Genomic DNA, 17,749 nt, shown 5'->3' on the forward strand with positions numbered 1-17,749 from the left:
TCTCAATGCAAGATTGTTTCAAGGGGAGGTCTGCAGTGCTAACTAAGTTTTGAACTCTATTATTGAGATTGGATTTTCCATCTTCTTTCATCTCGAGCGACTCTCATCTCTCTCCATTGCAGAGGAACGATGCTCTGATCATCGATTTAGAGCAACGGTCCTCTGCTTTGAATTATAAATAAAAATTAAACATGTTACATCTAGGTATTGTAGATAATATATATATATATATATATATATATATATATATATATATATATATATATATATATTAAACATGTCACATTTGTTAGATTTGCTATTGGACCCCATTGATTGGACATCTTATGGACAACAGAAGTCACATAGATGTTTGAAGTGTTGCCTAATAGGCTCAGAAAAAGGGCATTCGAAAAATAGGTGATGTATAGACTCTGCATTAGAGTAGCAGAGTGACCAAAACATTGGGGATGTGAATGGAGGATAAACATAGGACAGTCAGGGTGCGTTTGAGGCTAAATGAACCATTCGGCATAGGAATCCAAATGGTCGACCCTTCTGAGGAAGGGTTCAAAGGGACAATTTTGTTGTTCCTATCGAGAAAATCAGAAGGAAGTCATGAAAGGGCCATTAGACATGATCATCAAGGAGTTTTGAACAAAACCAGTCTGGGCTTGCTAAGTACAGCAAGCTTATACGATTTAAGCAATTCAACCCGTAAATTTCACTTCTCTGTTTTTTTTCCCCTCCTTTTCTTCTGAGTAGGAAAATTCCAGTTTACTGTAGTAATTTGAGAGATTGTCTTAAATTTAGAACATTGCTTATAAACCTTGAACTTGATTACCTGAGACTGATGGTAGAATACGTTTCAACTTAATTTTCCATTTAAAGTTGATCTCTTAGGTGGACTTGTCATTTTCTAGATCCTGATCCTTCTCAAAAGAAAACAACTGTATGAGTAGAATGTTAGAACGTAGTTAATGCAATAATTTTGCAGAAAATTTGTGTTCCTTGTTTGTTTATTAATCTGATTTTGATCAGAAATTTGTGTTCCTTGTTTGTTTATTAATCTGATTTTGATCAGTGGTGTTTAATTGCTTATAGTATCTGAAAGAATAACATATTCTATATACTCGTTAAATTGCAATTTTAATTATCAATCATGATTATTCTTCACATTCAAATTTGGCACACATCGCTGAGGAATAGGAACTCAATTTCTATATGTTCTCACCCATTAAAAGATGATAATATTACAAAAAATGTGTCATGTATCAACAAATTAACCTTCAACGTCAATAAAAAATAATAATATTCCTATAAGAAGAGAAATATGAATTTGCTTTGTTCTTGTGCTCTCTCTCTACTACTACTATGGATTAGGAACAATCCAAATGGGTGCTGGGTCAATCTTCTGCAAATAATCTTTATTAATCAATTCAATACTCCGATCCTCCAAATCAAACCTGCCTGTGTCATGACCTCTATACATGTGAGGCTCATATTTTCGATCCCTGTAATCATCCGTGAAGTAAATCGAATTCCTTTTCCAAAATGGAAAACTCTCCTGTGATAGTGAAACAGAATGATTCCTACCCAAAAAGAGCAATCGATCGCCCAAGGATTCCAGCTTCACCCACCTTCTCTGATCAAAATCAAGCTTGTAAACATGAAAAACCTTTGTCAAACGCTTCCCAATATACCTCATAATAAGCAGAATATCACCCTTTGACTCCACCATGTAACACCGTCGACTATTTCCAAGAAGAGACTTATCAAGTTCAAACTTTTTCCTAGGAAAAGAAGGCCTAAAGTCCATCTTTTTTGTTGGGATATTCAAACAAGTGTTGAAATCCCAAATTTCAACTGACAATGTCTCGGCTAATGCAAAAACATGATCTTTGTAGGAAATTATATCACAATAGGGTTGATGTGTACCGTTGAGGGCAGTCCATTCACTGTGTCCACACTTAGAATATGCAAGCTTTGAAGAAGAACCACATATTACCACAACCCAATATTTTTCACTGTGAATTGGGTGTGATGTGAGTATAGCTTTCTCAATTGGATGGACAAACAAACCATAAATGAAGGTTCTGCAAGCGACACAAGGAAGTTGAATCTGAACCTCCAAGAATGGACTAAACATAAATGGGGCTGCTTTTTTGCGGTCTAAAAATATCAGCCACCCGCGAGATGATCCAATGTGACTGGCGGCCATGTGTTCTGGGATATTCTTCAGCTGCTTGTACACCTTTTTCTCTGCAAAATTATATAAGCAACGGCTATTTTTGTTGCCTTGATCACCATCTTGAGTAGGAAGTAGGAGCAATGGTGGTTGATCAAACAATGGACTTGATGGTGATGATATCAGGGCTTTTGCAAGAGAGCACCAAGAATGAAAGACTGCTCCGGCGCGAAGCGAGTCGACGACTGTCAATTGGTTCAGAATTGATTCCCACAAGTCAGACGGAAGTCTAGACCAATCTGGTGATGATTCTGATGATGTTTTTCTTCTTTTGGTGGGATGACCCAAATGGGTTTTGTTGGCCATCATTGTCATGTGTTTAGGCTTCAATTGTTGTGCAAACAGACCTTGCAGAAGTTGGAGTAATACGAGTTGAAGGTTATGCTTCTCCGAGACAGAAAACGAAAGTTATGCTTCTGTAGGGATTCTGTTAACAATATACTATGTGGGTGTGAAGGTAAGTAGGGAAGTTCATGTCCAAAAGGAAACAAAAACAAGAGTTATTTTTACTTCAGGAAACTAAATTCTAAACCAAAACAAAGAGTTGCTTTCAATTTAGGAAACTAAATTCTGAACCGATTTGTTTGGACTTCCAATTATGTGAACCACATAAACAAAAACCAAATTCTCATGGTGATGGACCGATGTTGATTCTGAAAGATTATTAGATATTTTATTCAATTCAAATGTTTTCTTTTTTATTTATTTTTTGGAAAGAAAAATTGATAAGGAATTTATTTTTAGAATTGTGGTAAAGTTATAATTGCATCCTCTTTTTAAATAAATAACTGTACCCAATTTTTATTTTTATTTTATTTTTTTGACAGTGTGGTCGGACTTACAGAAGTCTCTTTATGGGTTTCAAAGCTAGCCCAGTTTGGACTCTAAATTTCTACTTGGTTTTAGTTGGAAACTTGGACAACACAATTCTTTTTTTCTTTTTCTTTTTTATTTTTTATTTTTTATTTTTTTTATTTTATTTTATGTTTTTTTACAAGGACAATACAATTCCACTATGCTCAAATCGAACCAATTTTTCGAATAGGAATTAAACCATTTTGTTTGTCTTAATTACAATTCACAAACAATTACCCGCTCAAAATACCTTTTATTTTTGCATTTTAGTATACAATTATTTCATATACGTGATCTGATTTAATGATGATGAAAATTTTGACTTTTTCAATTGCAAGACATGTCCCCTATTATATACGGAATGTGCAAAAAAAAAAAAAAAACTCTACAAAACCTTTACAATTTTAAATTTGAGCAAGTAAGGAAATTTTTCCAATTTGAATATTAAAATACCTAAAATGCCCCTTAAGGCAAAATAAAAAATAAATACTCTTTATATACACAAATTTCATTAAGGGTATTTTAGAATTTTTATATCAAAAAATTGGTCAAAATTGACAACCGGAGCAATTTGCTACATAATTTTAAATTATAGGAATTTATTATATTCACATACTAAATAGGAGGGGTATAATTTTAAATTATAGGAATTTATTATATTCACATACTGAATAGGAGGGGTATTTATTGCACATTTTTTATATAACAAGTTTTTTTTTTTTTTTTTTTTTTTTTTTTTTTTCACTTTACCCTGTATGTTTAAAACAAATCAATAAAAGTTTACTTATTGAATATATTTAAAAACATATATATTATGTCTTTATAATGTATCTATACGTTGTTTTTTTTTTTTTTTTAATTATTTTTTATCTAATGATATCCTCACCCTTTAGGGGAGATGAATCTCCTACACCCAATGTCTCAAGCAGCATAAATGGTTTTCCTAGAAAATCCTGTTAATCCTGTTACGAACTATAAATGTCCATCAACCCTATGTATTAATGAGGACTGCTAATTGCAGTCGCGGCTGCGATTAGTTATAATTGGTTAAAAAAATAACTATAATTAATACATTGATTCTATTTTTATGAAACATTAAACTCTAATTTTATAAGACGAAATTATTTTCTTTTGTTTGTTGATTATTCTCTCTCCTCTTTCCATGTCTGTCTATATAGATATATATATATATATATATATATATATAATGCATTATTTCCTTTTCTTTTCTTTTCTTTTTTTCTTTCTTTTTTATTTTTTGTTTGAATCGTCTTTAAATGGATTCATTCTTTCCTTCTTTGTTTTTTCTTTCTTTTTTCAATATATATATTTTTTACCGTTGATGGATTAAATATTATTTATTTATACTTTAGATGTGAATTTTTAAGACTGTAAATTTTAATTGAAGTAAATTATAGAATTGAATTTTTGTTGAAGTAAAATTGTATAATTGAGTTTAATTTATTTGTAAAAGATAGAAGTGAATAGTTTAATAAATACAGAGGGAGAGAGAAGTATAGTGGTGATAATTGAATTTTAGTTGAAGTAAAATTGTATAATTGAGTTTTTATTATTTGTAAATGACAAAATTGAATGATTTAGTAAAGACCAAAGAGAAGCATAGTGGTGATGAGATAGTCACACTTTAGAGAAAAAATGGTTTGAGTGATAGATAATTATTGATGATAACATATGATAGATGATTGATTTTGAAAAAAAAATAATAATAAGAAAGAAGAAAGATATATGCACAAACACATGGGAGGAGAGAGAATACAATTCAAGAAAGAAGGTAATATTATTTTATAAAATTAGATTTTAATGTTTCATAAAAATAGAAAAAGTGTATTAATTATAACTATTTTTGTAATCAATTATAGATGCGACTGTCTGATGCAATTAGTAGTCCTCATGTATTAATATATGTAATACTTATAACATTAAGGGCTAATTCCATAAAACCTTTATTATTTTTAAAATTTGATCATAAATTCTCAACCTGTTTTAGAAAACTCCTTACACTTTAAAAAGTGATCAAATTGTCCCAATATTTGTGTTCGACCCGTTAACCCAGTTGTGAAATGACAAATTTAACCTTACAAATTTAATGTTAAATTTAAAACTAAAAATAATTTTTTTTAAAAAATTACAAAAATACTCTTTTAATTATCTTCTTCACCAAAGCCTCCCCCCCCCCCTCGCTCAAACTCACCCCTCTCTAAATTATTTTTGTAATTTAAAAAAATAATTTTAAATTTTAAATTTAACATTAAATAGTAAGGTTAAATTTGTCATTTCACAGTCGGGTTAATGGGTCGGACACGAATATTGGGACAATTTGATCATTTTTTAAAGTGTAGGGGATTTTTTGAAATAGGTTGGATGTTTATGATCAAAATTTGAAAGTAGTGGGGTTTTTATGGAATTAGCCCTTGTTAAATATTAATTATTGCATGTTAATATTTAGGAGAATTAATTTTTTAACAATTTGTTTGTAATTTATTAAAAAATTGCAATAAGTTTTAATTTTATTATTTAATTATATATATATTTTTTGTTTCAGAGTAATTTAATCTGAAACTAATTCAAAGATCATATTAATTTTTCACTAGACTTTGTTTGGTTAGGTAGAAACGACTAGAAAAGAAAGAAAAAAGAAAATTTTTAATTTTTTTAAAAGTTTGGATAGATGGAAAGAGAATCGTAATGGAAAATTAGTTTCCCGAGTTTTTTCCCCCAAAATTTTATTTTCGCGTGAAAGAATCCCCTATTTATTTGTTGTTCCAATTTTACCCATAACTTAATCATTGCAAAGTTCTCTCCAAAGGTAAGTTCTCTCTCAACATTTCTCTGGCAACGCAAATTATACATTTAATACAGAATATCAATGATAATTTGTATAAAATTGCTCCTTCTAAATAGATTTTTTTTTTTTTTAATTGTCTGTTCTATGTTACAATTTTAGCCACTCATAATCCCAAATCATACTTAAAATAATGAGTTTAATAGTCTTAGATCACTATTACATATATAGTTTCAGAATTTTTGATAATAAAGGGACGCTATTTTAACGATTTTTTCGTTCCAAATATATACACAGTATCCAATATATATAAGAGACAACATATATATATATGTATATATACACACACACACACACCTCTCTCTCTCTATATAAACTAATATACAATATAATCGGAAAACTTTCCCCAAGTAGTTCTGCTACTATTTAAATTTTGATGGAAAAACTTTGTTCGTTGAATGTTTTATTGAAAAACCATATTGAACTTTTAATTTGGTATATTAATGCAAGTCATTTTTGTATGGGTATATGGGTATGGATATGTGTGTATATATATATAGTTATATTGTGAAATATTTGATTTTTTTTTTTTTTTTTTTTCTAAAAGGATAGTTTTGGTGTGTATAATCACTTTCTTTTCATTTTCATGCTATCCAAACCAACAAACTAATATTTTTCTACAACTTTCTTCATAAATTTTCCATGCTAACCAAATGCATGCTATAAAATCTATTTTCTTTTCATTAACTTCACTTTTCATTCACTTTCTATATCTTTTCTTGTTTATTTTTATCTAATCAAACGGAGCCTATGGAGATTAGCCATATAAGTAATCCAAATAAACCCGACTTTATAATATGAAATTTAAGCTCGAATTGTAAATCCGGGTGTAAAAGTAGAATGATGAGTTGAGATCAAGTTGACTAATTAAGGTTGAAGATATGATTAAAATTGGGCTGGAGTTGGACTCGAGCTAGATCTCCAACCTGCCTAACCCGCCCATGTTGCAGCCTTAGTGCACATTGGCAGACCTGGGAGATAGATAGACTTTGGGCCAAGAAGTTGGCCTAGAAGAGGCCGATTGGGTCTTTAGACCTAGCCCAATTAACTTCAGTTGGATGCTACTGGAGAACTTATTAAGACCTAACTAGTCCTGTCCCGTTTGGTCATTGAGGACTCTTACCAAGCACATACATGGCAATACCCAACTGCGAATGCAACCTGATTGAAATCGCATTTGTAACAGAAGGATGGTAATCGGTCGTCTTTGAACGGGATCCACCGAGATTCTCCATTGATTGTCGCCAAATTCTTCAGATTTGAGTGCTTGAAAATTGTATTAATGAGAAGTTAGATTGTGAAGAAGGAAAAGGTGGGTGGTTGTGAGTTGTGGTGGTAGACAAACAACTGAACAATTATGGACTTGGAGGAAGAGTACGATCCATCGGAAAGCGTCGACGAAGAGGAAGAGATCACCCAAGAAGATGCGTGGACCGTTATCAGTGCATACTTCGAAGAAAAGGGTTTGGTTCGTCAGCAGCTCGACTCGTTCGACGAGTTCATACAGAACACTATGCAAGAAATCGTAGATGAGTCTGCCGATATTGAGATTCGTCCCGAGTCGCAGCACAACCCAGGCCACCAATCCGATTTCGTCGAGGTTCGATCAACAACTATATTACTTGGCTTTATATTTAGGGCTTCTGGATTGGATTGTAGTCTCAGAAAAAAAAACCCAATTCAAACCCATAAAAGTCGAAATTGAAGAATTTGCTTTTGTAGAATTGAAACATCAACTGGAGCATATTTATGTGATTTTCGTACAGAATAGTCTTCTTCAGTATGGGGTTCATGGTTTCGATTTCTGTCTAGGGTTTATGGGTTGTTCATGAGAGATCCTAAATATTGTGATTGTTCAACTGACTTTTGAACTTCTGATATGAAGTACTTTCTCATTGGTTGGTTGCTGTAGTTGGCTGGTCAATATAAACTTTGGTAATAGTTTGATTGAAAACAGAAATTGAAGATTTTTATGAGATTTTTAGCGTGAGTAAGTGGCTCTCTCTGGTTAGTTTCATAGGTTGTTTCCCTAGGTTCTTAGCTGGTTCGTCAGAAATCCTAAAATTTTATCATTCTTTGGCTGAAACTGAAAACATGGGTTTTGTTTCAGATATTGGTCAGTTGTTTTGTGAATATAGACTTATGTAACACTCTAGTTGGAAGTATAAATTTTAAGCCTTTTTATGTGGTTTTATGACAGGGAAGAGTATTTCATTTATAGTGTTCGTGGATTGCATTTGAATGAACCTAAGAGAAAAAGGATCTAGGATTTGCGATTGTTTAATCGCCATCATAATTTAAGTTTTGCATCTAGGGTTTCTGGGTAGTTCATGAGAGAACTAAATATTCTGATTGTTTAACTGAATTTTGAAGCTGATGATATTGTTATAGGTAATGAAACTATGCTAAATTAGAGGTTTGGAGAGAAGCTATAACATTAAAAGGATTTAGGTAAGTAGAAATAAACTAATTTTATAGAGTAACTGAAGCAAATCTAGAAATATAAATAGGAATGTACTGAATATTTAGGGTCAAGAAATATCGATAAGTGAGCATTATCAAAATTGAATGGTTAAATGGAGGAATGCGTTTAGAATATTGCGTGATTGGAAATGTGAATGTTAAGATGGGTGTGCAACAAGACAAGAAGGATAAAAGTTATAAATGAAAGCTTTTGTGAGATCGTTGAAGCAACCACGCAAGCGCTCGCTCGAGATGAATTGAGAGAAAATCGATCAATATGGTTTGGGCAAGTGCAAACAAGACTACCTTAGATATAGTGAAATAGAATATCTGCTTGAAGTAGTTGGGTAAAAAATTGTTAGGTTTAACTGAATGATGAACTTCTGATATAAAGTAGTCATTGATTAGTTGCTATAGTTGGTTGGTCAAGATAATGTATGTTAATAGTTTGACTTAAGTCGGAAATTGAAGATCTTTATGCGATTTTAGTGTGAAGTAGCTTTAGGTGGTTGGTTTTGTAATTTGTTTTTCTTGTGTTCCTGGGTGGTTCTTGGAAAAGCCTTTTTTTTTTGGTTAGTTTGGGAGAACTGAAATTATGGTTTTGCTTCAGATAATTGGTTAGCTGTTTTATGACTATACAGTTCTGTTACACTGGAAATCCTGGGTTGCTTTAAATGAACCTAAGAGACAAAAGGATCTAAAGATTCATCTTTGTTTGATTGTAACTGTAATTTAATTTTTACCAGAATCTATGGTATTTATTGGTTAGTTAATGCAATTGTACGTGGGAGATAAAATTTGGTTATTGTTTGATGGGAAGCAAAAATGAAAACAAATTTTATGTTGGTCTGAGTTCCTTCTTGATGTTGGATTGTCATTTCTTAGTTTCTTGCCTTAGAAGCACGGACAATTCTATGGAGCTTCCATGTTTGTGACATTTGTAGACACTTTTAGACACGTGTTTGAACTTGTCCTTGTCTGTAATTTCCAAATAAATTACATTATGTCATACACTTGGCCGGTGCAGCTAAAGCACTGCCCAAGTGATTTTTTTAGCACAAACACATTTTAAAATGAATCACATAAGACAATTTTGGAAACAAGATGGCATACCCGAATTATTCAACCTTCCTTTTTCTATGGTTACGTGGTCACCACAAATACAATTGTAATGGCAAAAATATGGTAAAAGTATAGTAGTAGTATATTTAATATAATTATCTTTCTGACTTAAGCCTCATCTTCCACATTATAAATTAATGGAAGTTCTACATATTTTATATAATAAATATGCTTAACAAAGCCTTTTTTCCCAACTATTTAGGGTCAGCATTTTATATAAATAGATATACAAACCATGTTCGTATTCTGTTCTTTAAAACTAAATGTGATTTTAAATGCCACAAGAGAAATAAATTATTTTTGTTATACTATCCATAGAGTAAACAGTTTTGTTGATTGCTTGATTGAAAGTATAAATAGAATTTCCTTTATGGGCTAACTTTGCTTCTTGGTCGTAATGATTATGGCTATCTTGCAGACCATCTATAAGATTAGCTTTGGTCAGATATATCTTAGTAAGCCAATGATGACAGAGTCAGATGGAGAAACTGCGACTTTGTTTCCGAAGGCTGCGAGATTGAGGAATCTAACATACTCAGCTCCCTTGTATGTGGATGTCACTAAGAGAGTGATAAAGAAAGGGCATGATGGTGAAGAAGTAACTGAAACTCAGGATTTTACTAAAGTCTTCATTGGGAAGGTACGTGAATTGGATTCGGAACTGACGAAAGTTTGACATCTGGGAATAGGCTCTTATGCCTCTTTGTTGTCCTTAGGATTGACTTTCTGCTTCTTTTTTGACATATACTTTAGGTTCCTATAATGCTCCGGTCGAGTTACTGCACATTATATCAGAATTCAGAGAAGGATTTGACGGAGCTGGGAGAGTGTCCATATGATCAAGGTGGGTATTTCATTATCAATGGGAGTGAAAAGGTTCTAATTGCTCAGGAGAAGATGAGCACCAATCATGTCTACGTGTTTAAGAAGAGGCAGCCAAACAAGTATGCGTATGTGGCGGAAGTCCGATCAATGGCGGACTCCCAGAACAGGCCACCCAGTAGCATGTTTGTGCGGATGCTTTCGCGGACCAGTGCCAAAGGGGTAATGGGCATTAAATGTGGTGTTTAGGGGTGTTTTTTGGAACACTTCTTTTTTTTTTTTGCCTTTTGAGTTCTTATTGGAATTTATGAATTTTTTGTTTTGTTTTTGGGTATGTTATGTAACCGCAGGGCTCCTCAGGCCAGTATATTCGTGCTACCCTTCCGTACATTCGGACTGAGATTCCTATTATTATTGTGTTTCGGGCATTAGGATTTGTTGCTGACAAAGATATATTAGAACATATTTGCTATGATTTCGCTGACACTCAGATGATGGAGTTGCTAAGACCCTCCTTGGAAGAAGCATTTGTAATACAAAATCAACAGGTAACTCTCCCACTGTGTTATGTCATCATTTTTTTTGATCTGTTATCCCTTTTTCTTTTTTTTTTTTTTTTTTTTTAACAGGCGGTTAGTGTGAGATTACCTTTTCTTTCTGGTTTGCTCTGTATTGAATAAGCTAAACTTCAAGCAATATGAATAAATATAGTGGTTCATGTTTCTGATATGAACTAAACATAATCTTTGGGCTTGCTGGCATTTAAATTGTTTTTACCTTTCAAAAGTAATGTTCTTTTAGTTGTAATTCATATTTGATTTCTTAGCAGCTTCAACATCTTTGTTTAGGTTTCAGCTCTTGTTTCCTAGATTGCAAATTCAGTTTCATTTGTATAAATTAATTAATTTTGGAACTTAATCTGTATATGTTATTGTAAATGTTAGCATCCATTTGATTTCTTCTCTCTCACGTTTCTTTTCTTTTCTTTCCTTTTTTTCCTTTTTTTTTTTTTCCCTTTGCTTTTCTTGTGGTGGTGTGGCAGTGCGGCCTTACTGAGATGGTTGTGCTTTTCTTCCTGTATTGCAGGTCGCACTGGACTACATCGGGAAACGAGGGGCCACTGTTGGTGTCACAAAAGAAAAGAGGATTAAGTATGTGTTATGATTGCTTGCTGTTGCCATACTCGAGTGTAAAGCTATCTTTTGTGTTTCTTTTTTTGTTTAAGGAGTCTCCTGTTCATTTACTTCATAGGTATGCCAAAGAGATCCTCCAAAAGGAAATGCTTCCTCATGTTGGTGTAGGAGAATATTGTGAGACAAAGAAAGCTTATTATTTTGGGTAGGTTTCGTCTAATTTGAGTATGTTCCCTTTTTGTGCCTTCTTAGTGATTTAGAAAGACACTAATTACTTTTCTACCAGATATATTATTCACCGGCTTCTGCTATGTGCAATTGGACGAAGGGCGGAGGATGATAGGGATCACTATGGCAATAAGAGACTTGATCTTGCTGGTCCTTTGCTTGGTGGCCTCTTTCGAATGGTTTGTCATTGCTTTAATATTTTGGAGCTTCTATGACCATTTGAAAGTCCTTGATTTTCATTTGGGTTTTCAAAGATTTTGGGTTTCTAAAGTTTTGGTGGTTGTTAATATCACTGCAGCTATTCAGAAAGTTAACAAGGGATGTGAGAGCTTATGTTCAGAAGGTTATTTTAAATACCGAGTCTTCTGTATAGTTTATATTTGATGCTTTTGTTGGTGCTTGAATGTATATAATTTTGTGCATCATGCAGAGTGTTGACAATGGGAAGGATGTTAATCTGCAATTTGCAATTAAGGCGAAAACAATTACTAGTGGCCTTAAATATTCCCTTGCTACTGGGAACTGGGGACAGGCAAATGCAGCCGGTACAAGAGCTGGAGTTTCCCAGGTTGATTGTAATTGTCCTTTTTTTTTTTTTTTTCTTTAGAAGTTTGTGTGCTGAATGTGCAGTATCATTTTAAAAATGTTATGCTATTTTTATAGGTGTTAAATCGCCTAACGTATGCCTCCACTTTGTCGCACTTGCGAAGATTGAATTCTCCTATAGGGCGAGAAGGTATTTTAGTTTTCTATGCAAGTGTTTGTTCAATGATGCTGTTAAGGGTCTAGATTTCCCCACAAGGACTGTCTCTCTCTCTCTCTCTCACACACACACATACACAGTTTCATCTATGGTGCAACTCCATTGCTTGTTTATTTTTTCTTAACCTTCACCTTTGACTGTGTTATAATGTGCATTTACCAGGGAAACTAGCAAAACCACGGCAGTTGCACAATTCCCAATGGGGAATGATGTGCCCTGCAGAAACTCCTGAAGGACAAGTGAGTATGCTTCATAATATAGAACTCTGCGTTATAATTTGCATCTTTTTCTACTTACATTTGTGTGTCATCTGGTGTTACATTAGGCTTGTGGACTGGTAAAGAATCTTGCACTGATGGTGTATATAACAGTTGGATCAGCAGCATATCCCATTTTGGAATTTTTGGAAGAATGGGGTACTGAGAATTTTGAGGTGAGTATTTTGACTTTTGTATGTGTGGATGTTATAATTTTCATTAGCTTCTTTCCTTGTTTTACAATTTTCCTTTTAATTTAGGAAATCTCTCCTGCGGTGATTCTACGGGCTACGAAAATATTTGTTAATGGTTGTTGGGTTGGCATTCATCGTGGTCCTGACATGTTGGTGGAAACCCTGAGACGGCTGAGGAGACGGGTAAGCGCACACATATTTTAGGTGTTTCACATAAGATCCTATTGAAATCTTTTGTGAATTTTTCCACTTCTGATGATATAGTTATAACCTGCCAATGCTTTGGCTGTGAAAAGACCATATGACCCCTTTTAGCGTGTTGCTTGTGTTCTTTCTTTCCTTATATATATATATATATATGTATGTATGTATATTCATTAAGTGGAGTCCCTGGATCATTTGTGATGTACAAACACTTAATTGCACAGGTTGATGTCAATACTGAAGTTGGGGTGGTTAGGGATATCCGTTTGAAAGAATTACGGATTTATACTGATTATGGACGTTGCAGTCGACCACTATTTATTGTGGAGAAACAAAGACTTCTTATAAAAAAGAAGGATATCCAAGTGTTACAACAAAGGGTATGTTCAATTAAAGTTATTGACATATGTATTGGCAAAATGTATATCCTCAATGATGCCAATGGAATATCTTTATTTCAGGAAACCCCAGAAGAGGGTGGCTGGCATGATCTTGTAGCAAAGGGATGTATAGAGTACATTGACACAGAGGAAGAAGAGACTACTATGATTTCCATGACAATTAATGTGAGTATCCAAGAAACAGTTTCAGTTTGGCTCAAACACCTGTCTCGAATTGTTGTGTTAATCAACCATCACTTCAAGATATAATGGAACATTTACTAAATGTTAATGTTAATTGCTCTAGGATCTTGTAAGTGCGAGGCTTAATCCAGAGGAGGCGTATTCTGAAACTTATACCCATTGTGAAATCCATCCATCATTGATATTGGGTGTTTGTGCTTCAATTATACCATTTCCTGACCACAACCAAGTAAGTTTATCATGCTGATGACTTTTATCTGATAAAGACATATTTTCTTCCCTATCGTACTTATTTACTGTTTTTGCGATCAGTCTCCACGTAATACATATCAGTCAGCTATGGGTAAGCAAGCCATGGGAATTTATGTCACCAACTACCAATTACGTATGGTATGAAATTGTCTTCCTGCCCTTCTCTCCCTTTTTCTCCATTTTCTTCTAAATTTTAGCTTTTCTTATGCATGTTGTCTTCTATGACAAGTTAGGATTACTTATTATTATCTAAATCTTTCAGGATACGTTGGCCTACGTTCTCTACTATCCTCAGAAGCCTCTTGTTACCACTCGAGCCATGGAGCACTTGCACTTTAGGCAGCTACCTGCTGGCATTGTAACTTCTTGCTTTTGTAGCAATTTCTTTCTGCCTCACTTTGGTAATGGTTCTGACAACCTTTTCTGTGTCTTCCTTTCTGATGTAGAATGCCATTGTTGCCATAGCCTGCTATTCTGGATATAACCAAGAAGATTCTGTTATTATGAACCAGTCATCAGTAGATCGTGGATTCTTTCGGTCACTATTTTTCCGATCATATAGGTAATTAAATTTATATTTCTTTTCCCATAATATTTTTGCATGTTAATTTCTTTGCTTGTTTGTAATTTCTCTTTCAGGATCAGAGATATTGCATTACTAATTTTCTTTTCTACAGGGATGAAGAGAAGAAGATGGGGACACTAGTTAAAGAGGATTTTGGACGTCCTGATAGAGCTAATACCATGGTAAGTGTTGAGTTTGTATACTGTTGGTGCTTTCCTGCTTGTGTGAAACTGGCATTTATCTGAGGAACTGTTTTCCAGGGCATGCGACATGGTTCCTATGATAAATTGGATGACGATGGTCTTGCCCCTCCTGTGAGTTTATGCAAATTTGGTTGCTTCCACGTTCTTTCCTACTTGATTCAAATATTCTAAAATTGAGCTATCATTATATATTAGGGAACCAGAGTTTCAGGTGAGGATGTAATCATCGGGAAGACTACTCCTATTGCTCAGGATGATGCTCAGGGACAAGCTTCACGTTACACAAAGCGTGATCATAGCACAAGCTTACGCCACAGTGAAACTGGGACAGTGGATCAGGTGTGCCTTACTTTAATTTTCTCTTCCTGTCAAATTTGGCTGCTGTTGTATGTTCCATTTAAGCTAATAGACCATACAATGATTTTTATCAAGAAAGAATATTAATTCAAGTTTGTTCTTCTTTCAATGCTGAATCTGGGCTTCTTTTTATATTAATTTTCTGTTATTGTCTTAATTTTATGGTGCTTTTGTAGGTGTTACTAACAACAAATGCCGATGGGTTGAGATTTGTGAAAGTAAGGGTGAGATCTGTTCGGATACCTCAGATCGGCGATAAGTTTAGCAGTAGGCATGGTCAAAAGGGAACAGTTGGCATGACTTACACGCAAGAAGACATGCCATGGACTGTCGAAGGCATCACCCCTGACATTATTGTGAATCCGCATGCTATCCCATCTCGAATGACAATTGGGCAGCTTATTGAGTGCATCATGGGTAAAGTTGCAGCTCACGTGGGGAAGGAAGGAGATGCTACTCCCTTCACGGATGTTACAGTGAGTTGTACTCTCTCAGAATTTTCTTCTTCTCTATCTCTCTCTTCTTTTTCTCTTGATAGGTAAGACAAACCACCCACTTAGTCTTAATTGGACCTAAACCCTCAACCTCATTTTTGAGAGGTGGAGGAGATAGCACTTAAGCAAATGTTTGGTGATACTCTTTCGGAATCATGGCTCATGAGATACTGAAAAGCACTTTCTCGTCTTTAAATAAATCGTTACATTTTCTTGGCTTGACTTTGCTTTCTAAAATAAGACAAGGACAGTCAATATTGAAGCTTGCAATTTAAATTTCGTAGGCCCTTCATGTAAATATTCTGACGGTAGCGAAGCTGCTGAGTCTCTGGATCATTGTGCATTAGAGTATGTACAGGGTAATGTTGTTACTATGTGCATTGCGGCCATTGCCTTACAAGACTCTCTCATTTACTTTGAGGAGCTATAAGCTCCAACTCTGACAGATGGTTTAGACATGAGGTCTCTGACATAATGTTTGTTATTGCTCAAATACCAGAATCAATTTTAATTTACTGAACTTTTCTAGAAATCTGAAGTCTGGGCGGTTTTAAATTTGTTGTCCTTTAAACAAGCAATCAACTTTTCTAATATTCTGTCTTGAAACCACTTGAAAATAATTTTTAATTTTAGTCTATCTAAAAATTTTCATGCTTTGTCATGGGGACTCCTATATTTATTTAACATTGTAATTTAATTTTCCTAATAAAATTTGAAATTGCATCATGGAAAGCTTTTATTTTATATTGCAATGAATTGAAACTGGATTTAGTTGCGTGCGATAGAAGTTCTAAATGTTAGTATTCATTCTTACATCATAATCCAGGTGGACAACATCAGCAAAGCTCTCCACAAATGTGGGTATCAAATGCGTGGGTTTGAGACGATGTATAATGGTCACACAGGGCGGAAGCTTACAGCTATGATATTCCTGGGCCCCACTTACTACCAAAGATTGAAGCACATGGTTGATGACAAAATCCATTCTCGTGGGAGAGGCCCTGTGCAGATCCTCACAAGGCAGCCTGCTGAGGGACGGTCACGTGATGGTGGTCTCAGATTTGGAGAGATGGAGCGGGATTGCATGATTGCACATGGTGCTGCTCATTTTCTTAAAGAAAGGTTGTTTGACCAAAGTGATGCATATAGGGTTCACGTCTGTGAGAAATGTGGGCTAATAGCTATTGCAAACCTCAAGAAGAATTCTTTTGAATGCAGAGGTTGCAAGAATAAAACTGACATTGTTCAGGTGAATGTCTTCTTGTCAATCTTTTGTTGGCAGCCATTGGCTTCTCTCTCTCTCTCTCTCTCTCTCTCACACACACACACACACACACACACACATTATCTTTACTCTGATTGTCTGGCTTGATGGTGAAATGCCTAATGTTGCCATATTTTTTGGTTTTGACGTTTTCATTTGCAGGTGCATATTCCTTATGCCTGTAAGCTGCTGTTCCAAGAGCTAATGTCCATGGCCATTGCACCAAGAATGCTCACAAAGGAAATCAAAGAAGCCAAGGAGAAGAAGAAGAAAGGAGCCTAATATACTTGGCCTTCTCTTAAGCTAAAACCTTTAATGGCCAAATAAAAGGAGCTCATGATGCTTCGGGGTCATGAATTCACTAGTTCTGCGTTCTTTTTTCCCGGAAGCTCATTGGTAGATCAGGTATTCTTGCAGGGTTTTGTAGCTCTTTTTGCAGAGTATGTGGTCAGCCATATTACCATGGAGTTAAGGTAACGGAAACTTTGACAAGCAAGAAGTCTTCACTGCGTTACCGTGCTGGTTGAGAGCAGCCTTGTGGAATTTTCTTTGCCACTATAGTTGTTGTGTGGCTACAAGCATCAATGAACAACGCACAATAGTATAACCTCCCCATCCTTAAAGAAGAGGGGAGGGGTTTGAGCTCGGTGTGGGCAGAAGTGTGTGTTTGCTTTACCACTATATATATATATATATATCTCCTTCCTTCTCTCCTCTGGTGGTTGTAATGAGCGACTGAGAGCAGTGGCCGGTGGGCTGTGTATTTTAGTTGTAATAGCATATGGTTTATTATTCTGAAGAAAATAAATTGGTTTCTTTTTATCAAGGGAAACAAATATATGTTTTTTGAGTTTTGAATTTTTTCTTTTGTTCATTTTGTCACGCATTTCAAATATTTG

The 17,749-nt window shown here is 34.5% G+C and overlaps 2 protein-coding genes across 2 annotated transcripts; one reads left to right on the forward strand and one right to left on the reverse strand.

Annotated features, from left to right (window-relative positions):
• Nucleotides 1–1,351: 1,351 nt before the first annotated feature.
• On the reverse strand, nucleotides 1,352–2,533 carry LOC132274272 (F-box protein At2g05970-like). The gene has a single exon (XM_059775514.1). The coding sequence runs from the start codon at nucleotides 2,531–2,533 to the stop codon at nucleotides 1,352–1,354; it is 1,182 nt and encodes a 393-aa protein (XP_059631497.1).
• Nucleotides 2,534–7,045: 4,512 nt separating this feature from the next.
• On the forward strand, nucleotides 7,046–17,708 carry LOC132299836 (DNA-directed RNA polymerase II subunit RPB2-like). The gene is made up of 25 exons (XM_059796698.1): nucleotides 7,046–7,545; nucleotides 9,949–10,170; nucleotides 10,284–10,574; nucleotides 10,703–10,900; nucleotides 11,439–11,503; nucleotides 11,604–11,690; nucleotides 11,772–11,892; nucleotides 12,012–12,056; nucleotides 12,144–12,281; nucleotides 12,377–12,449; nucleotides 12,639–12,715; nucleotides 12,802–12,909; nucleotides 12,994–13,110; nucleotides 13,356–13,511; nucleotides 13,593–13,697; nucleotides 13,819–13,944; nucleotides 14,028–14,105; nucleotides 14,230–14,325; nucleotides 14,414–14,529; nucleotides 14,645–14,714; nucleotides 14,793–14,846; nucleotides 14,931–15,074; nucleotides 15,269–15,568; nucleotides 16,413–16,835; nucleotides 17,013–17,708. Exons 1-25 carry the CDS (start codon nucleotides 7,303–7,305, stop codon nucleotides 17,130–17,132), a joined length of 3,573 nt encoding a protein of 1,190 aa, XP_059652681.1. The 5' UTR covers nucleotides 7,046–7,302; the 3' UTR covers nucleotides 17,133–17,708.
• Nucleotides 17,709–17,749: the final 41 nt, after the last annotated feature.

This window comes from Cornus florida, unplaced genomic scaffold, assembly GCF_030987335.1.
Source record: "Cornus florida cultivar Cherokee Brave unplaced genomic scaffold, ASM3098733v1 CherokeeBrave_3.0.0_Hap2_Chr01, whole genome shotgun sequence".
In the NCBI taxonomy this organism is placed as follows: domain Eukaryota; kingdom Viridiplantae; phylum Streptophyta; class Magnoliopsida; order Cornales; family Cornaceae; genus Cornus; species Cornus florida.